The sequence below is a fragment of the Populus nigra genome, chromosome 14 (genome assembly GCF_951802175.1).
Source record: "Populus nigra chromosome 14, ddPopNigr1.1, whole genome shotgun sequence".
NCBI lineage: Eukaryota > Viridiplantae > Streptophyta > Magnoliopsida > Malpighiales > Salicaceae > Populus > Populus nigra.
The window spans coordinates 13,010,885-13,027,327 of NC_084865.1; the positions used below are offsets into that span (position 1 = coordinate 13,010,885).

At 33.0% G+C, this 16,443-nt stretch overlaps 3 protein-coding genes across 3 annotated transcripts; 1 reads left to right on the forward strand and 2 right to left on the reverse strand.

The window, feature by feature from the left end:
- The first annotated feature begins 242 nt into the window (after positions 1–242).
- On the forward strand, positions 243–2,604 carry LOC133672566 (indole-3-pyruvate monooxygenase YUCCA6-like). Its single transcript, XM_062093012.1, has 4 exons — positions 243–914; positions 1,361–1,609; positions 1,689–1,811; positions 1,947–2,604. Exons 1-4 carry the CDS (start codon positions 243–245, stop codon positions 2,142–2,144), a joined length of 1,242 nt encoding a protein of 413 aa, XP_061948996.1. The 3' UTR covers positions 2,145–2,604.
- A 4,555-nt stretch (positions 2,605–7,159) lies between these two features.
- On the reverse strand, positions 7,160–7,581 carry LOC133672567 (outer envelope pore protein 24, chloroplastic-like). Its single transcript, XM_062093013.1, has 2 exons — positions 7,340–7,581; positions 7,160–7,259 (listed from the first exon to the last, which is right to left on the reverse strand). Exons 1-2 carry the CDS (start codon positions 7,579–7,581, stop codon positions 7,160–7,162), a joined length of 342 nt encoding a protein of 113 aa, XP_061948997.1.
- Positions 7,582–14,344: 6,763 nt separating this feature from the next.
- LOC133673594 (transcription repressor OFP7) lies at positions 14,345–15,620 on the reverse strand. Its single transcript, XM_062094474.1, has one exon. The coding sequence runs from the start codon at positions 15,607–15,609 to the stop codon at positions 14,476–14,478; it is 1,134 nt and encodes a 377-aa protein (XP_061950458.1). The 5' UTR covers positions 15,610–15,620; the 3' UTR covers positions 14,345–14,475.
- Between the last annotated feature and the right edge of the window lie 823 nt (positions 15,621–16,443).

The window sequence follows — 16,443 nt, forward strand, 5'->3', positions numbered from 1 at the left end:
AAACAAGTGTCATTTTCCACATAAAGCCCCACCCTTCTACATAATTCCTCAAAAAGGCCGTGTTTCTTGTCAACATTTCTTCTTGTAGTTAGTTCCACTACAAGAATATATAAGTATCATCTCTCTTTATATTATACTTGCCATAGGGTAGCTATCCTATTCCATTCTGTCGTTCTCCATCACTGGAATCTAGCTAGAGATAGACTTGATCAATACAAAGTTAAAACCATCCTGGGAAACAAATGGCAATGCAGACAACTGCTATCCAAGAAGATAAAGGCAATGGGATATTTCATAAAGCTATGAGCTCAGAGAAGCCTGTTTGGATCCCTGGACCAGTGATCATTGGCGCTGGACCCTCAGGGCTAGCTGTTGCAGCATGCCTTAAAGAAAGAGGTGTTCCCTTTTTGATACTAGAGAAAGAGAGATGTATAGGTTCTCTGTGGACACTGAAGACATACAATCGTCTACAGCTTCACCTCCCAAAGGAAATCTGCAAACTTCCTCACATGCCATTCCCTCCTGAAGTCCCAGCATACCCCACTAAACAACAGTTCATAAGTTACTTGGAGGCTTATGCTCAGCATTTCGCAATTGAACCCATGTTTAGACAGGAGGTTCAATCAGCTATATATGATGCAAGAATGGGGTTCTGGAGGGTCCAATCCAACGAGTCTGAGTTTCTGTGCCGGTGGTTTATCGTAGCAACTGGAGAGAATGCAGAACCAGTGTTACCTAATATTGAAGGAATCTCAGATTTTAAAGGAAGTTTAATCCACACCAGCAGATACAAGGACGGAGCTGATTTTAAAGGACAAAAGGTTTTGGTTGTAGGCTGTGGAAACTCAGGCATGGAGATTAGCTTAGATCTATGTAATAATGATGCTCAAGTTTCTCTGGCAGTGAGAGATAAGGTAACATGTTCTGATCCAGGCTCTCTTGTTCCAAATGTGTACCTATATGTTCTTCTCTTTCAACTTCTACTGAAACATGTATGGATCTAATCTATAGACACATATGATCTATATTTGCTCTGAACTTGATGAACTCCCAACTATACAATATATAGACCCCATGATTCACATATGATTTGCTTCTTGCTCAAAATCTTCGATCGGTTTTACCTAAAAAAATCGAGAAAATCAATTTCATGTTCCGACAGTACATTACAAACTGTTACATTGATTATTACATATCCAATGATGCCTTATTTTGACATATAGACAAGTAAAATGTCTTTATTTTAGCATTGTCAGAATGCGGTAGCTTGTTGAAATTTCACCTGTTTAATGTTTTTTGACTTGTCAGTTTCTTTTCTTTTTTTACTGTGAATTATTCATGTAGTTCTAAATTCTTGCAGTTACACATCTTGCCTAGGGAGGTCCTTGGCAGATCAACCTTTTCTCTTTCAATGTGGTTGTTGAATTGGTTCCCAGTAAAATTAGTTGACCGGTTCCTCCTCATCTGCTCACAATTAATTCTAGGCGACACACATAAAATGGGCATACGAAGACCCAAAATGGGACCACTTGAACAAAAAAATTCTACTGGGAAAACCCCAGTGCTGGATGTTGGAGCTTTCTCTAAAATTAAATCAGGAAAAATCAAGGTTAATAGTAGTTTCCCTCTTACTTCTTGTCTACATTAAACGAATACATTTTTATTCATAACATTCATGGACCTTTTAGGTGGTTTGCGGTATTCAAAGATTTACAGCCAGCGGCGCAGAGTTTGTGGATGGACATGTAGAGAATTTTGATTCAGTAATCTTAGCAACAGGTTATAGAAGCAATGTAACATCATGGCTCAAGGTATAGAAGAAGTTCATTACATTTACAAATAGGTTGATACTCCCAAGGTTCAAATACCTTGGGGCAGATAATTTTCGTTTGAGAGTTCTGTCTATGCTTGTTTACCCCTGTGCTTTTCTTTTTTGACACCAAAAGGAGGACAACTTCTTCAACGAGAAGGACGGTTATCCAAGAAATCCATTCCCCGACAACTGGAAAGGCAAGAATGGACTTTACAGTGTTGGTTTTACCAGGAGAGGATTGTTGGGTTCATCCATTGATGCACAAAGAGTAGCAGAAGATATTGCAAGACAATGGAACTGTGAGACAAAGCATTTGCGAATCGAGTCATGACCAGAACTTGTATATGCGGTTTATTTATTCAGAGTTTAACGTGCTGTTTAGGGTTTATGTCGAGTATCAACAGCACAGGAAAAATGTGTTCTCAGTGCTAGAGGAGTGCAATTACTGGGAAGTGTCTGTTTGATTGTTTTCTACATGAGGTGATGTAGTGCTTAGTCACAAAAGAGTTGTTTGTTAAGCTTCCATTCCTAACATCTGCTATCACATCACATAGAGCTTGACCCTACCATATAGATTAAGATTTTCTTCAAGAAAAGAGGATATCATATGAATGCACAATGACTATCATAATGTTCTTCTCCTTTCAATATTCCCCTGCTTCCTATCCTGATGGTTATAAGAAAATTAATGTTTTTATGAATTAGATGGGTAAATTTTTTTCTATTCTTGACTGTGATTTCTCTCTCCTGTATTTCTTATGAGGTGAAATGAAGAAATAAAAATACCAAGATCTTTAAAGCTTTTTGAAGCTATATGTATTTTGGCTGCTTGTGTATTACTAGTTGTTGCAAGAAACCTACAGTAATTATTGATGAATATTATAATATATAAAAAAATATGAGTAATATAAGATTTAATATGGTTTTATAGTGTGTTTATAACTACAAAAATAAATAATATTTATTTTTATTATGCCAAAATATAGTTATATAGCATGTATTTATAGGAAATCCTAAACTGTCTAAGAAAACTAGTTATCCAAAAAAATCCAAACAATCAATCGAGTATTAATAATTTTTCCTCAAACCAACCTACATGACCTACCATGAAAAGAACACCACAACATTCCAGATCCGATCCATGGTCCAGTCCACAAGTACTGCATGCCGATAATTTAAAGGTCCTCATTCCTTGTATCATTGCTTTTTCAGGCTTCTGGTAACAGAACCATACCAATCATTCATAAAAGAAGAAATGAAAATTATATTTTATGAATTCTATTTCCAGACCAATCATCCAGTAGATACTCTAGATAAATCACCGACGAAAGTTCAAAGAAGATAATACAGAAATTTGAGGCTTAATGAAGGAGAACAATTAGTTTGAGAAAAAAAAGGGATCAATTACAATAACAAAATTAGAGTAACATTACTACTCAGGAATCAAGATCTAATGGCTGACGGAATGGAGTTTTGACCATGTAATAAAAACCACAAGTAAAGACAAGAGATATTGCGGTGATGGAACCGTCTCTTGCTCTAAGTACATGTCTCCTAACCTAGAAGCAAGTGACTGAATCCAAACCTACTGCAGTAGAGGGTATGCGTGTCACGCTTATCAATCCTTGATGTAAGCAGTTCAGAAATTCCAGACAAAGACATCGCTATTTGTCGAGTCTCTAGCTACTAATTCAAAGCAAACCCTACTAACGTCTCCCTTCTAAAACTCTACAAAAACCAACCATACGGAACCCTCTATGCTAGTCAATAAACGAGGCAAAAAGATATGGACAAGACGACTCTACCACACAGTATAAACAAGGTGAATTTTGCTGAGCTCGAGCAAATGTGAAAAGGGCTTGCTTCAATCTGAAAACCACTTCCCTAACTCAGAACCATGCAGCTTATTAGACAACTAAAACGTCTAAAAAAGAAGGTCCCACATATTTAATGTGCAAAGCTATCATGCTGGAAAGCTAATCAGAGAAGACGACTCGAGCAATATACAATGTCATCCAAGGCAATATGTTTCACATAAATATTAGAGATAGAGGGGGGGGGGGGGGGGGGGGGGAGAGCAGGCTGGGCATAAATGTGCCTGAACAATCAGTTTGTGGAAAGTGACATAGAGAAGTTCCTTCAGCAATTGCCTTTGGTCTCTGTCAGTAATACGAAAAAAAATTAACAGTTCCTATAGAATGTCGGGACTGGGGAGCTCAGACATGCCAGGCTGATGCATAATTCTTTAATCTCCAAGTCGAATATGTCACTCATTGATTGCTACACGGAGTGTCAGGATTAAGAGCAGAAGATGCCAAGTTCTGTTGATAACTATAAACAGATAGTGCAGAACAAAACGTAAAGAAAAGAAAGACAAGTTCTGTAAAATAACTCAAACAATATTGTTTTAATAAAATAAAGTTTTTTAACCCACCAGTACTCCAACCTTCGGGAATCACAAATCACATCGAATTTTTTAAATATATAAAGCTAAATTGTAAGGCTCAAATATAGGTTAAACCTGATCAAGGCTATATGATATTTGATTTAAGCGTGCCTTAACATCACCCCCACAAATCCCATGAATTAATCTGGAAAGCAAAAGCATTAGATTTTTATATTAAAAGCATATACACTCTACATTGTGGATCAGCTTTATGCCAAATAGTTTGCTTCTTGATGCTTCAAATTTTTCTTTTGAAATAGCTTTGGTTAAGACATATCAATCTGATTATTAGTTCTACAATAAAACAGAATAACTTTATCTTCCTTGTAGACTTCTTTTAAAAAATACAATTTTATTTAAAGTGTTTAATCCTGTTATAAAAATTATAATTATTTGTAATTAAAATTATAGCATGATTGTAGACATAAATATATGTAGGCTCAAGTTGATTCATATACAAATCTACAAGTATTTTTTTGATTCAGATTACTTGATTTATAGTAGCAATAACTACTATATATTTATCCTCAAATTCTTTGAGCAACAACATCTTACTTTCTTGAATATCAAGAAAACATTTGTGATTCAAAACTGAAACATTAATAACTTGTAGTACTTTTTATTTTCATCCACATATTTTGTCTAGTCACGGTTAAAATAACTATAAAGTATAAAATTCTGAAAATGAAAATTTTTTATACCATGATATGTGCCCTTGATGTATTTTACAATTATTGAGACTTATTATTGTAAAATAGTGAGAGTAGAATTTTATACCATAATATATGCTCTTGATGTAATTATTCATAAATATAATACGTGACTCGTGAGAGCAAATTTACTACAAAATTAATATCAAGACTTATTATTGTATATATCAAACACCCAATTAATAAACTTAGCAACACTCCTGATCTTTCTTCTGCATCTTTTAAGACTTTCTTTCGACAAGTTCACATCACAACAGCAATTTTGTTTTTATTAGAAATGAAATATGGTTTAAAGCAGACATGGTAAATCTGGATAGTTTCTATAGCAGCATAGCTATCGTGTCATTAAGTCTAGGTAGCAACCCTTAAAAAGTCATTGCGATCTAGTTCCATTACTGATCCATGCAAATCCTAAGTGAAACAACATCTTGACGCACGAGGAAGAGACAAAAACAATTGTTACCAGCTAGTGTCTGTCCAAAGCCCCAATATTTAAGCTTCCTTTTCCACGTTGACAAGACTGTTTCCAACTTACAGAAGTACCATGATCACCTACATCGTGTCAAAACCAAGCATCTAGTTCGAGAACCCCTAAGACTACTTGTAGCTAGCTCCAGAAAGGCCCAAGAATGGAAATGGCATGAGGTGAACCAGTCGCACCTCATATATCTAGATCCGTATAAGGCTAAAATGATCCTGACAATCCATCATTTAGTTCTCTCATTCTGTTTCCATTATAATTTCTGTTACCATGTTGAAATCGTTCTAAAGCCAAATCAGTTTTTAAATTGCAGATAGACACCAAGTTGTATTCGCAACAAAATCTGACATTAATTTACATGCTTTCGACCTAACATGTATGAGGTCAATCTGTCTGATTTCCTCAATCAGTTTGATAACCTTGACTATTTATGTAAGGAATGGAAATCTTCACACCAGAAAGCAATCAAATGTGATGTTGAAGGAAACAAGAAGACAACAAGTACGAAGAAACAGAGTCATCACACAAAACTCTTAATCCAAAATTTTATTAATCAATATTGAATATTGCAGTTTTTGTAAGCTACTTATATACTTGAAAGTCCTCAACAAAGTTACAAAAATAATTAAAGAGTAGAAAAAACAAATTGTAGAACATATCAAATTCTAAAGATAACTTCCAAGTTTTATTTAAAGGTTTTTCTAATTTTAGATGGCTACAAAATCTTAATTCTAAAATAGACTCTATCTCTATAATTTTTTAGAAAATTCATAATATAAATTACACCGGTATATAAATAAAGACGATTGAGTATAGCTCAACCCATTAGTTTTTGGGTTGAGAGATTGGGCATATCCAAACCTAAGTTTTTTAGTTTTATTATTAGATTTTAATTTATGTTTTTCTGTTAGATTTTTATTAATTAATGGGTTTTATACTCAAATTTTTTTTCCAGAAAATCTCGTATATTTAAATATTTTTGTGAAAAAAAAAATCCCTATAAAGTTTTTTTAAATGCAAAAAAAAAACAGTCTAATTAGTAAAATTTTTATTAAATTGAAATACTAATCTAAATAAAAAAAATCCAAATACAGTAAAAAAAAATAAAGAAATTCCCGTTCCTTAACCAAGTTGAAGCTGTCTTCTAAAAACTTGCAAGGAACAAGATTTTAAAATATTTTGAAAAAATTTTAGTCTATCCAACATTAAGATAAAAGAAATTATAGCCTTTTTTGTTAATATATATATATATATATATCGTTTGAGGCGTCCGAAGTCCGAGCATGTTATTGAGCTAGGACTTTTGTTACAAGCCCGCATCAATCTCCCTCGGAAATCTCACATCAATTTGATATCAAATTGGACACTTGCATACACCAGTCAACCTTGTCAGCTAAATTACAGTAAAACGACAAGACAGAACCCTTCAACATTCATACTTTCATCACAAACAGAAATGTTACTTTTGTTCAATGAACAATATTGTTCTTCTTATTGTTAGTGCTCCTAATAGACTCAAGTTTCACAAAAATCCCTCCATAGAAGCAAGATACAATTACAAACACTCTTTTAGGCATATTTTAGACATGTATTCTCAAGTATTTCTAATATAAAACACATACAATCATGTGAAACCATTCTGAAAATAAATAGTTGAAGGCATGTAGAACGTGGGAGGACCTTTACTCTACGATCAATGCATTAGTGGATCAGTATTCTCCATCAATGCCAATGGACATTCGAATGGTGCTGGTTAATAATGCTGTGAAAACCATGTCAGTGAACTCGTGTCCAATGCAGAAGCTTAATCTGACATACAAATTACAAGCGAGGCTAACACTAGACCTTTAACAATATGAAATCTGATACCAAATGAACTATACTTTTACCTCGACCACTCCAATCCCAACTCAGTTCTCCACTTCTCAGAAGAAACTATTAACACATTATCATCACAAAACCTCTGTGATGCTGCAATGTTCCAAGAAGTCATTCCAACCTCATATCCAGGCTCAGTGGAGGTCCCTCCCTGGTGAGTAAAGTAGTACTTCAATTTACACTTCCCATAATCAAAACCATGATACGCTGATAACTTACTAGCTGGATTGAGAACCAATGTCCCATCCAACATGGTCTAATTTTTACTCTCTGCGTGCGTGTAATTAATATTCAACGGTTTGTCTAGAATTTCGTTGTGTTAATGAATTGAAATTGTACAGCCATTAATGGGTTAGAATCTAAAGTATTGAAACCGAGTTCAAAAGACAACCCCTGTAACTTGAGATGCTTGATTCCTAATTGATGAGATCGCTAAAAACTCCCAAAGATTGGTCTTTCCAAGTCTGCAATGAGCTAGGAGGCATAGAAAGCTGAGCTAGGACAATTGGAACACTTGCAAAACAAGTTCTTTTTGTGAGTTTAGGGACTCTCTTGATGCTTAAACTAGCATTAATAATGAAGGAAAAAAGTCCTACGAGGTTGTGTTAATATGTGTTTGATAAAGTTTTCTTATGAAGAAGAAAATTGCTTCCCTTAGTTCAAAGCCGATTATATAGCCTTGAATCTTATTAAGTGTGTCCATGGAATAATAAAATGACTAATGTGCTTAATTATTATCTATAGTTTTGAACTACACAAGAACAAAGCTCTAGAGTAACAATAGGCCTCTGTAAAAGTTGCACTAGTTCTAGCTTTCACGGGTTGTATATTGTAAATAATGATAATAAGATCAATATCTAGATGATACATTGCCTTGGATATGCTTCTTCTTCCCTTTTTTTTTTTTTTTTTTTTTTTATGTATGGACATTTTGTCCTCGTATTTGGTAGGCGAGTAGATCGGATTTTACCAAAGAGTTGCATCCATGTGTAGCAAGTGGTTTTGTGATGTAAGTGTGTTAGAAGAGTTTGAAGGTTTTTAACATTTAAATAGGGATTTTTATTTATGTACTAGTAAAATAAAACTAAGCATAAGAAGATATAACTTGATATAAAAAAATCATTACTTTTTATTTAATTGACTAAAAATACTTAACTTTTTTTAAATAATTCTACATGATTAGTTCTATAACTAATCAAGATCACGAAAACCTTTAAAATAAATCGTGAAGATGTTGTTTGAGTCAAATTTATATATTTTTTTAATTTTTTCCTTAATTTAGGATTCTATGATTTTAATTTTCTTACCCTGTAAATATTGATTTTTAACTTATTTAAAAAGTTATAAAACCTCTTAAAAATACAGAATATTTCACACTTTTATTCCGAGAAATAAAATTAAAAACTAGGGTTCTTTTTGTTAACCTATAGCACTCCATTCATCCCATGCTCGATCATCACATTCAATAATAACAACCTGCCTTGTCCATTTTCTTGAGCCATCTAGCAGCTACAGTGGTTTCTCCAATCTTACAGTACTTACCATTGTAGATTAGGTTTATATTCTCGTTCATTCCACCATGCCATTAAAGAACTCCACAACTTGAGCAATTTTACCCTCTATACAAAGCCCATTGTTCGAGGTAACAACAATAGGTTGAGAACCAAGTTCAATGATTTGGGCTAAAATCAATCTCTACCTGCGTTCTTATATGTGAGGTGTTGATATTTATACTATTATTCTTGATAATTAATTTATTAACGGGATCATAAATAAAAATACTTTATTGAAGATTTTTTATTATTATAATTTCTTTGGTATATACAAGAAAATATTTTTATTGCTAAAATCTACAATAATTTACTGACAGAACCATTCTATCAATATTTTTATTTGTATTTATTAATTGTTTTATAGTGGACATGGTGTAAATGGCAGAAGCAATTGATCAAGATGTTAAAAGTATAGATATGAACTTTGATCTGCAGCCATTCAATTTGTTTGGAAAAAGAAAGCACGGTTCACTGATGTTTCATTCTAACTAATTGTTGGGATGTATTTATTTTTTATTAATGAAAAAGAAATTAAATTCACACGTCTTTCAACTAATTGAATTAAACAGCAAGACTGTAAATCTGTGAAATAAGGTAAACTCAAACCAAAAGGGGAAAAAAAGAAAGAAAAAAAAAGGCACCCCTTAGTCAACTTCATGGCCAATCCATCATGTTAAAAACCAAAGACTTCGATGGCTTTGCCCTTCAAGAGTCAGACATAAAGTGCAAGGCTTTGGTTACCGTTTAGGTCGACATTGAATGTCTTTGAAGACATCCAAATTAAGGCACTGATTTAACATCGAATTGGACGATGAAACGTCCGGTCCGACAGCCTGAGGCCATGTTCGTCTGCAGATTTTAACGCATTTTCATCGTAAAATTATGATTGTTTTTTTTAAATATTTTTTATTTAAAAATATATTATTTTTTAAATAAACTAAAACATGAAAATAATTTTTATTTTCATCAAGAATAATATACTTTTTATTTTTTTAAAATAATTTTTAATATTAACTCATGAAAATAATCTTAAAACATTAAAATATATTAATTTAAAATAAAAACATTCAAATATTTTCAAAAATATTTTCAAAACGTAAAAATAAACACGATCGATAAAACTATGCCTTTTAAGGTAAAAAAACAATTATTTTTCATAAGGAAATAACACCAATATTACCGATTATCATCTCATGAAGGTGCTGATATATTATACAAAGGCTTTTCACCAAATGGTTGGGATGTATTTTCCTTGAGCAATTTCTTTTGAAAAAAAAAAATTGAAAACCTTAGCTACCGTTCCACATGTGGTAGAACTAAGTCGGTCGTTGAAAATTAAGTCCCCGAATAAAAACCACATTCGCAATATGAAAAAGGGCATATTAATTCATAAAGTTTTAGTTTGTATAAATCTGAGGGAATAGACAAATAAGAATTAGAGAAAGTAGAAAGTTATTTAGGAGAAAGTATTTTTAAGTTTTTCAATTTTTTTTGGTATTTTCCTTATTTTCATGTGACATTAATTAGTGGATTGCTGGTTTATGTGGCAAACAGTATCTTATTTTGATAAATAAGTTTTAAACTACCTTATTTAGGTAAATAAGTTTTAAAAGGATCTTTATTTAAGAAAAATAAATCTGCTTTAATTTTTTTTCCAAAATAGTTTATTTTATGTAATTTAAGCTCCATGTAAAAACAATTCATGTCATTTCCTTTTCGTAATAATATCCATGTAATTTAAAATAAGATATAAGTCTTTTAATGCCTAATTTTTAAAATAAAAAATAGCAATTATTAAAAGAAAAATTTCTTGAACTATTATAGTAAAAAAAATAATAATAAAGATGATTGTGATAATGATGATAAAAAAAAAATAGTAGGAGGTGTTGGTGAATAAGAAAGTGCATGTGGTGGTTATGGTGAAGTTATAAGTGATAGAGTAATATTAATAATATATTTTTAAAATAAATTAATGCCAAGGAGAATGATGATAGTAAAAAAATAATAAAAAAATATTATAGAGATCAATATAATTGTGATGATGGAAAATGAGGAGTTGGTGGTAGTGATGGTAAAGTAATAGAGTAATACCAATAATATATTTTTAAAAAATGAATGCCTAAAATGATGGTGGTGGTAGAATAATAAAAACAATAATAAATTTATTTTTAAAAACAAATTTCATTACAACCACATTAATTAATTAGACGTAATTGATACACAATAACTAGAAATTAATAATATATCATCCAATTTTTTTTTTAAAAAAAATATCATTTTCTTTTCTTTTATTTTTATTCTCAAACCCAGGCAATAAACTCCAACCAAATAAATGCTCTTCTTTTTCTATCATGATATTTTTTCCCTTTCAGTCATAGTTTCTCTATCTTTCATCAACAAGAAATTAAATTCCCTAAGTTCTTCATATAATCAACTGTTTTATCAAAATATTTAATACAATTAATGTTAATTGGTAGATTTATATTATCTTTAGAATAGTAGAAAGCAATATTAATTGTATCAGGATATTTAATAAAAATAATTTTAATTGGAAAATGATTATAATACAAAGACATGGATAATTGAGCTTCCATGGCAGAAAAATGCCTTCACTTAATAAATATGATTATAAATGCCTCATTTTTGTAAAGAAAATTTAGAGCACTTTAATTTGGAAAAAAAAACTCTTGGACTTTCATGGAAGCCCATCCATAAATTATAAGCCCATGTATGAAAACAGAACAAGATTAGATCGAGACTAGAAAGTGATTATTAGACTGTAAAGATGAAGGAAACTAAAATTTGAAGGACTGGAACTGTTTGGGGCTGCAGCTGCACTGATTTTTTATTAAAAATAAATTATTTTAAATTATTATTTTTGTTAAAAATAAATTTTTAAAAAATAATATTTATCACTGCCGGCAAACATGTCAGCTGTCGTTTTAATACGCACAAAAGTACTATCCGAAACATGGAGTGGGGCTGACAAAAACATTAAGATGAATGTGATGATCAAACAGTGGCAACAAGCAAGCATGCTACGGATCCTGAATCCTGATATGTTGGATTCGAAAGATCTAATCTCTCATGGTTAATGGACATGGACACTGTAAAAAGCTGTTGTTTTCTAGAGACAAGTGCGCATCCTCGTCAGTTTCTTAAGACGGGTAAAGAATCTCTGATACCGTGTGTTTTCTAGGCTCACTGAATTATTACCACTTACAGTTAAATTCATCTCTCTTTGTACGAGACTAATAAACTTCTGGGGACCCTTTAATTGCCGTGCCATTCACGATACAACAGTACATAAAGCCCTATTCAATCAATATCTATGGCATTTGTCATTGGCCAGTAATAGTATATATCAGCCTATCAGGGACATTTACATTTACTGCTGCGCAAGGCCAGCCACGAAAAGCCCTAGCTATGTTATGTAGTGACACAGGGAAAAGGAGAGTGATAGATGTAATTGGCACAGTGCGCAAGGACTCGAGTAAATTGGCCTCAGGCATGCCATTAGATGAATCTAGCTAGCTAGCTTCCTGGTGATCACAACCACAATGTCGTCTTGTGCTATTTACAGGGTCATGCAGATTAATTCTACAGGATGTAGCCATGGTTGGAATTTATGCATGCTTATAACAAAGCCTACTACAAATATAACTGGTGCGAAGATCTACATGGAAAAATGTATACCTTTTTTGGTGGAGAACTATTTAATGTGCTATAAGATTGTATATAAATGCCCTTTTTTCAAGAAATATCAAATGGATTGTCTCATGAAACGGAGTCAAAATGGATCAAAAAGTGCCTAGAATTAAATGGGAGGCACACTAACGATGAACATGAATGATGATAGTTGTCAAACAAGTGGAGCGTATGGGCCATGCATACTTGGAAGAATTCCATGTGCAACCCAATCATAATAAACCGCGCAAACTTTATCCTCCTTCCATAGTCCAGCATCATTCTTGTCTTTTGATATTCCTTTGGTCAATCCAATTTTGGTCCCCGAGATGTTCATAATCACGAGTTCACATTAATGAGTGCTTATTGAGAAACAGTGATACAGTTCATATTTGTTTCATGGGTCAGCATTAATATATATGTGTGTGTGTATCAATCACCTATGAACAGTACATAAAGCCCTATCCAGCATTATTTTTTTGCTTACTGAGATACAGTGATACAGTGTATGCATGTATGTAGCAATCACCTAGCTAGGAGCTAGCTAGCAAGCAACTAGTGTGATTCTGTAAGAACATGAAAATCGAGATCGTCCGTTAAGGACATGAACGAGTATAGTGAAGCTAGCTAGCTAGCTAGATAGCTAGCAATAGTTGAGCAAATCACAGCAGCATTCTGCACCTCTCCCTGCCGAATTGATTTATCCTCCATGGAGCAAGTTTTTCCTTTGTTTTGGTTTTTTGGCCATGACATATTTTCATTGAGTTGACATGAAAGCCAATGTTGAGGTCATGAGAAATATTCACAGGCTATAGCTAGAAACCCCATCGCATGATAGCTAGGAGCACGGAATGTTCATATATGGATAAAGGCTTCCTCACGAGATATGATAATTTGACGTAGTTATTGGATAAAAGAAGTGTTGTTTCTTTTTTAAAAAAATTATTAATTTTAACCTGCATAGATTTGAATCTGAATAATGGATATCTTTATCAAGTCACTCAAATTAATATCAAAATTGATTTAAATTAAAAACCAATTTAATTTAAATTTCAAAGAATTTGTCAAGTCAACTAATCAAATCAAACCAAATTCAGTATCTATATTATCTTATCTCTGTGTGTTACTATCGTGATCGATGTCGCTGCATGGATATATACAGAGGTGGTTTCCATCAACCTCATTAGTAAATTTAGCAGACAAATCGACTCCAAGACATTAGAAAAGGAGGAGGTAATCTGCAACCAAAGATAATCTCGATTAACCTTGGTTAATGATCTATACAATGAAAGTAACTGCCATGTTACACTATAACCGAAACCTTCATTCAATCAAATTATTGGATATATATAAAATTGTATAAACATTAATAAAAACTAAATCTCCTAAAATAATTACTGTGCACCTTATCGTATAACACTATTTATTGTAATAATAATGAATTTACTCTTTAATTATAAAATCTTTGAACTAGGTTTTGGAAACAAAATGATCTTTTCACCTTTTGTGTAATTTTGTTATTTTTATTTTATTTTTTAATATTTGATTTGTTAGGAATTCAGTATTGTATGATTTTATTATTTTATATTAAAAAATTTTAATATTAGTTTTATAATTAGAATACATTTCTTATTTTATGTTATAAAATATCTTAATATTGCTTAGATTTTTTTAATTTATATTTTGAATTTTTTAATATAAAAATACACAATGAAATATCCTCCATGTCCGGCCGGTTCAATTGCTAGTACATACTATTAAGAAAAAGGAAAAGGAGGATAATCCAGTGTCACGGTAGATTAACACGAGCAATCTTTCTGATTATAGTACTAATTTTTATTTTTATTACCCTTAATTTACCGTTACTCTTAAAGAGCTCTAACAAAAAAAAAAAAAAAAACAAGAAATTAAACAGCTGAAACCCTATAAGAAATAGTTCTTCTACAAAACAAAGTCTCCCAAATCTCACTAAAAGCTTGAACAATAACCCCATGATGCTCCCTTGAATTCAAAGACAAGAAACAATGCAACAACTGCTCTAAATCTTTCTCTTCAAACATTTCCTTTTCTAATATCATTTCCATCATTGATCTCTTAAAATCCTCATATGGGTCCTCTGATCTCTTCACCACCGCAAAGCTCTCTCTTACCTTCCCCTCCACCGTGCACGGTATCAGCCACTGAAACCTCGACAATCTTGCAGGCGACAAAGAACCATCGCGGCTATTTCTTTCCTTTCGTCCTCTTCTCGTTGTTCCTTTCGCTCCGTTCTTTAAAACACAACGCCCTTTAGCCTTCTTAGCTCTCTTTTTACGTGAAAATGGAGATTCACGTATTGTTTCTAAGTGGGGATTGAATTCCGAGGAAGAATCAGTGGAGAAGCTCCTCGAAGAAGAGACTAGAGTTTCTGTTTCTTCGTCGTTTATGACATGCTCGTCGCCGCTAAAAAATATCCCGCTATCGGCTGAGGAAGTGCTGATGCGGATTCTTGATGCCGTTTTCTTCTTTTTGACTCGTCGTTTTTTCTTCTCGATTTTAGTTGGAGGGAGAAAAACGTCGTGGTTTTTGGAGTCCTCAGAGGCTGAAGAGTTGTAAATCTTGCGGCGGGGTGTTGAATCGTCGTCAAAGAGTTTGGCCACAACGTGATATTTTTCTTCTTCTTCCCAGTGGAAATTTTCAGTTGGTGGAGAGGATTTGGTGTGGTCGGTTTCAGAGAGGTAATGTGTGGAGGGTTTTGTTCTAAACCCACAGCCCATTGATGTGAATGCCGAGGACACATGTCGCCTGATGGAAGAGTGATGGAGAGGTTTGGAAGGAGGTGGTTGTGAGGGTGGGAGATGGAGGTTGTTGATGATGATGGAGTTGTGGTTGACTGGAGAGAGTCTAAGAAATGAAGGGACAGGATTTGATGGGAGAGTAGAAGGGTCTTTGGAACGGCAAGATTGAAAGGAGATCACTCGAGAGAATTTGAGCCTGAAACGTTTAGCCATTGTTAATGTTTTCTTGCTTTTGAGCTCAAGTGCTTTGTTAGTGACAAGCATTAAACTGTTTGTATGAGGAAGCTGAAAGGTTTATATAGGGGTGGAATGAATTTTCTTTTTCCTTTTTTTTTCTTTTTTCAATGATTAGGAAAGAAGAGGGTGAAAATGTGCATAACAACCGTCTACACTAACATTAATATATATTGACCACGATAAATTGGAAAAGTAATTAGTAATCCTTTTTTGGAAAAAAAGAAAAAGAGAAAATACACATGCATGTCCCAAGCAATTACTGAATGTAAGAGACGTATATATTGTACCTTTTCTACCAAGGAGGTACTTTTGTTGGTTTTCCTGTGCTGGGGAAATGGAGACCGGCTTGTTTTTGTTAAATAAAAAGGGTTAAATACTGGGGTTGATTTGGAAATGAAAAACGGAGTAATTTATACTTATTAAACCTATCTCCAGATTGGTATTACGTTCTAAACGGAGACTATAATCATGTTGATCCCAGGAGAGAATTTCTCAAAAATTCAAGTCATTTTCCATGTATTCTTGAATTATTCTTGGAGGGAAGCTAGCTAGCTACGTCTATCCCAGGAGAGAATTTCTCAAAAATGGAGACTATAATCATGTTGATCCGGTGTATCCAACCGTACACTGACGGATTCTTTAGCGTATGGGAACTCTGATGGTATGGAATTAATTCTACACGTGGAGCCTCCTTCTTTTTATCTAAATTCAATTTAATCTATAAAAGTACTAGCCTTTCTGGTAGTAAATAGATTATTTAATCTTTTTAAATTATTTAAATTCCTTTCGGTGGCTAGGAAGTCAAAAAAGCAAAGACAAAATTCGTATCTCAAAGTAGGATTGCATACATTGACATGGATA

Bases quoted from the DNA above. Each gene is read 5' to 3' on its own strand.
- LOC133672566 (XM_062093012.1), top strand. From the start codon at position 243: ATGGCAATGCAGACAACTGCTATCCAAGAAGATAAAGGCAATGGGATA. The intron at 915-1,360 runs GTAACATGTTCT...AAATTCTTGCAG, and splicing joins CTCTGGCAGTGAGAGATAAG to TTACACATCTTGCCTAGGGA. The intron at 1,812-1,946 runs GTATAGAAGAAG...TGACACCAAAAG, and splicing joins ATGTAACATCATGGCTCAAG to GAGGACAACTTCTTCAACGA.
- LOC133672567 (XM_062093013.1), bottom strand. From the start codon at position 7,581: ATGTTGGATGGGACATTGGTTCTCAATCCAGCTAGTAAGTTATCAGCG. The intron at 7,260-7,339 runs GTAAAAGTATAG...TTTGTATGTCAG, and splicing joins TTGGGATTGGAGTGGTCGAG to ATTAAGCTTCTGCATTGGAC.
- LOC133673594 (XM_062094474.1), bottom strand. From the start codon at position 15,609: ATGCTTGTCACTAACAAAGCACTTGAGCTCAAAAGCAAGAAAACATTA.